This window comes from Sinocyclocheilus grahami, unplaced genomic scaffold (genome assembly GCF_001515645.1).
Source record: "Sinocyclocheilus grahami isolate Dianchi unplaced genomic scaffold, SAMN03320097.WGS_v1.1 scaffold1295.1, whole genome shotgun sequence".
Taxonomy (NCBI): Eukaryota; Metazoa; Chordata; class Actinopteri; order Cypriniformes; family Cyprinidae; genus Sinocyclocheilus; species Sinocyclocheilus grahami.
Window position 1 is genome coordinate 155,138 of NW_015506474.1, and position 4,566 is coordinate 159,703.

The window sequence follows — 4,566 nt, forward strand, 5'->3', positions numbered from 1 at the left end:
GTCACGATGTGGGAAGATTTGCATAACACCGCCCAAATGTTCACGCAAAGAAAGAAGGTGTAACTTTTATTCTCGCTGTAGTATTGTTGCTGCCGCCGCCATGTCGTGAAGGCGCTGTGTGCTTCGTTGTGAAAGCGAAACTACTTTGTTTGGCCTTCCAAAAGAGGAAGGCCAAAATTCGTCATGCCTGGAGCTGATCCGTGCTGGTCGCTGAAGAAATACTTCAACTTTGCGCTGTCGATTGCCGGATCAGCTTTCACCGTGGACGAAGCGGAGTCCAGCCTGGGGTCGTCACATGTGGTTGCCGCAGGCATCACAATATGGTAAGGGACGTAACATTTCCGTCACAAGCTTGAGGAATTCGGCCAATCACAACGCACTGGATAGCTGGCCAATCAGAGCACACCTCGCTTTTTCAGACCGATGAGCTTTGTAAAAATCTACGCATTTCAGAAAGGAGGGGCATAGAGGAGAAACAATAATGTACAGTATGTGGAAAATTATGTGTTTTTTTTAACCTTAAACCGCATAAACACATTTCATTACACCAAATACACAAAATAATGTTCTTTTTAGCAACATCATATGACCCCTTTAAATAAAATATCTCCTTTTGAAGTGGACTTTGAACTTTGTAACTTTGCAGATCTTTTTTATGCTCAAACAGCAACATTACAGACTAACTAAAGTTGAAAAAGCATAATAGGACCCTTTTAAATAAAACTTCAGGGGATTTGTGAGTTGATGAAAAGCTAATTAAATCATAATTAAAAATAAAAGGAAATATTTAGAAAAACAGAAAAAAATACAACTATTTAACCTTAATTTTAGGGAGTTCTTCAAAAAAGTATTTAATGTTAGTGGGTTCGGATGACAAAAAATGTTGTGAATCCCTCAAATATAACATGAACGCAGGTGACATCTACAAACATGATGCTAGATATTTTTTTCTCTCTCTCAAAAAAAACTAGTTCCCAAACAGAATAACTACAGGTGTAGTATATTATTACAGTAGTATATATATTCTTTATTTATGTGCTAAATATGTGTATTTATATATTAATTTTACATAAATGTTTTGATATGTACATACATCAAAGTTTGTTTAAAATTATATACTGTAAATATTTTTAAATATAACACTTATTTTTGTGCAATATTTTCTTGGAAAGCATGCTTGTGGAATCGTTCTTTAAAATAAATGCTACTTGGTTTGAAATTTTGTTGTATAATGCAAAGATATTCATATATTTTTCTGTTAGTGTCTGTTAGTGTCGTTTTACAGCTATAGAAATCAGAAACTGTCTTCATAAAGGTGCATACTTATTCAATTTATCCTAGAAAATTTCCCCTAACTGATGAATCGCACAATAACGGGTGAAAATATACAGATATATGACACAGTCGTGATGCTGTCTGACACTAGACAACTGGACTTCAGTGGTATTTACTTCTGCATCTCCTGAGTGCTCACTTCCCCTCCCCCTTTACCTTCCCTTAATACTCCTTCTATTCTGGGTAGCAGAGCAGGCCTCAAAGGTGGTGAGTCAGTTGGCGTGAAGGGCACAGGCTCAGAGGAGAGGAGGGCTGGAAAGAATTGATTTTCCAATGGGCCATGCAGAGCTGTCTGCTCCCCAGCACTGTGTGAGAGATTCGGGCTCACAGAGAGACTCTCAGTATGGGGAAATCTACCGTTTTCATGCCGTTCTCTGCTGCTAAAATCAACTACACAATTCATCAAGCAATGATGCAATTCATCGACTAACCTTTCATTCCTGCCTCAACAGGAAGTTGAAGGAATTGTATACTATATGCACTGAGTAAATCCAGGGTTTTCCAACCCTTTGAAATGATTGTGAATAATGTGAGAGATTGATGCTGGTTGAGACTGGAGCAACCACATGATGGGGTTCATTGGGTTGCCATAGAAACATCTGGCGCAGCAACCTGCTGGTATAGTAACTTATGGAGCCAGAGCTTTTTAATGGGGGGTTTATCATCTGCACGATTTCTTACAAAAGCTTCCTGGTGAAGGTCACCCTTCTAAATCAGACTTCTGATTTAAAAATGATTGCGTTATTATGGTTCTACTATAATGAACACATAAAATCTTTAATAATGTTTTCAATGTTCAATGAGCAGACAAATTAGTTTTGGGAAGATGGGATTCTTCAGGGTATAAACAATGTTCTGGTTTCATTACATTAAAGTCAATCGACAGCATTTGTGACAAATTAATTTCAACTCGTACCTCATTTTCTTAAAAAATAACAGTTAGACACCTAGAATGACAGTAAATGGGGACAATTTTTAGATGATTCAAAAACAGAAATATAAAGTTTATAATTAAAAAAAGAAAATTACATCTCTGCAGTGAAAACGTGTTGCTGTCATTGTTTTTATGATCATTTTAAGGTAGACAATGAAACATTGTATAAAAATATACAAAGAAAAGGTTAGTAAACTAGTTTTTCCACTAATATCATGTTAACATGTTTATGTCGTGTGGCTACACTATTGAAAAAAAAAACATTATTTTAAAAGTCTACAGCTTTGCCTTAAGGTGTTCTCACATTGTGAAATTTCACAAGCAAAAAAGATTAATTGTCTATTGTCAATAACAGAGAGATATAAAGCACAGCTCACACTGAAGTCACTTTCAAAAGCAGGTTTTTGTTGGTCAATGCATCAAATTCATGTAACCAACTTGAAAATGAGTGAAACCTGCATGGGAAGTTTTTTTCCCTCATGCGAAACTTCTGATCGCACAGGTTCCTATTGGAATGACTGGATTTCCCACACAAAATTTTGCAGAGCAATGGTAACTGTGACCGCACCTTTATTCACTTCCATTGTAAGTGCCTCATTGTAAATCAGATTTTTGCTTTTTATAGAAAACGAGACAAGTAGAAATTCATCTTTGTGGTAACTCAATGCTTTAAGTGTCAATTGAGCCTAATGTGTACTACTGAACCCGGAATAATATAATTTAATGTTCAGAATGGCTTTATCAAAACAGCTTTCTAATATAATGTGAGGATATATATGCATAAATGGAGCTAATAGGTTTACTAGGTGTAACGAGGCTTTTAGTGGTTGGAGCTATTGACTTCAACTGCAGAGTGTGTGTGTGATACAGCTGAACTTTTACTTTTCCATTTACCCCTCTCTAAAAACCCAGCTGCTCTCTCTCAGCCAATTACTCTTGTGCTTCATTGATCCCCTCAGCGAGTTTGCCGTAAAATGCCCATCCACCCAGAACCAACCAACCAACCAACCAGATGCGACAAGCACACAGAGCTCTGTGGACCAAAACAAAAACAAAAACATATGGAATATTTCAATGACTCTCTCTCTCTCTCTCTCTGTTTCTAGTGAGAAGAGGAAGCTACAGGTGAACATTGTCAGCCCCATTCACTGCAGTATGAATGGAAGGAAGTGCACTGTCGTTGTGGAAACCAAGATCAACCAATCACAGCCAGACTTCACCAAGAGCCGATCGGGATACATTCTCTCAGTGCCAGGCAACTAAAGGACCAGGGATCCCAAAACGACCCCTTTAAAAGGACATTGACAGCAGGATATCGGTTGAACCACAGAAATTAAGCCATACCCAATTTTCCTGAAGACAGGCAAGGACGAATATTTAATTTAGAAAAAAGTTTGTCCCTAAATTCCAAACTTCAGTTTAGATTATTTTCAAGATGACAAGGAGGTAGCGATATATACCCTCAAAGAAGATTTACCAAACTCGGCATTGTTTATTTATTAAACATTACAACCAAATGAAGGGCAATCATAAATTTAATATTTATGAGGAACAGGATACACAAGATGTAAAAGTATCTAACTTGTGTTTTGAGGTTTTTCCTTCAAAGGGAATTTGTTGGTTTTTGATCAATGCTTCATATGGGATGACGAATAGCTCTGCTTGTGTCCCGACATATTGCACAGATCATAAGCAGTCCTGCGGTTGCTGCTGAATTTGATCAGATGCTCTTGAGCAGGATGTGTTGATCATATCCTTAAACTCATTAACTGCTCAGAGAGGTGCGTTAAACTCTCATAATTTAAACCATTCTCTTTTTCTGCATATAGCTGGTCATTTATAGCACATATTGTATACAGAAATGGTGGATGACGCCGAAATCTGTAACGTCCAAATATAGTGTTGAATGTTGTCAGCTTGGGCGATTCCTCTGTTAATTTTATTGCCCAGTACCCTGAACAGGCATCTAAAACACTGAAGTACTTTGCATCCGTAAGCTTGGGCGTGATGTCTTCTATTGTTGGTAAGGGGTAGTGTGGACGCTTGATGGCTTTATTGAGGTCGCGGGGATCTAAGCATATTCTGAGTTTGCGGGTTCTCGGTTTTTCCATGACTACAAGTGCATTTACTCAGTCGGTGGGCTCTGTTACCCTTGCTATGACTCCTTGTTTCTCCATATTTTGCAGCTCTTCTTTCAGTCTACCACATAGGGCCAGAGGTACCCTTCTTGGAGGATAAACAACTGGAGTTGCATCGGGTTTTAAATGGATTGTGCACTCCCCTGGAAATAATCCAAT

The 4,566-nt window shown here is 38.0% G+C and overlaps 1 protein-coding gene across 1 annotated transcript in view; it reads left to right on the forward strand.

The window, feature by feature from the left end:
• The window catches only part of LOC107568952 (myosin 1D), an 81,767-nt gene extending 77,638 nt beyond the window's left edge, over positions 1-4,129 (forward strand). Inside the window, exon 23 of the mRNA XM_016254952.1 lies at positions 3,376-4,129. Within this exon, the coding sequence (XP_016110438.1) occupies positions 3,376-3,532 (157 nt within the window). The 3' untranslated portion in view covers positions 3,533-4,129. The remainder of the gene's footprint in view (positions 1-3,375) is intronic.
• Positions 4,130-4,566: the final 437 nt, after the last annotated feature.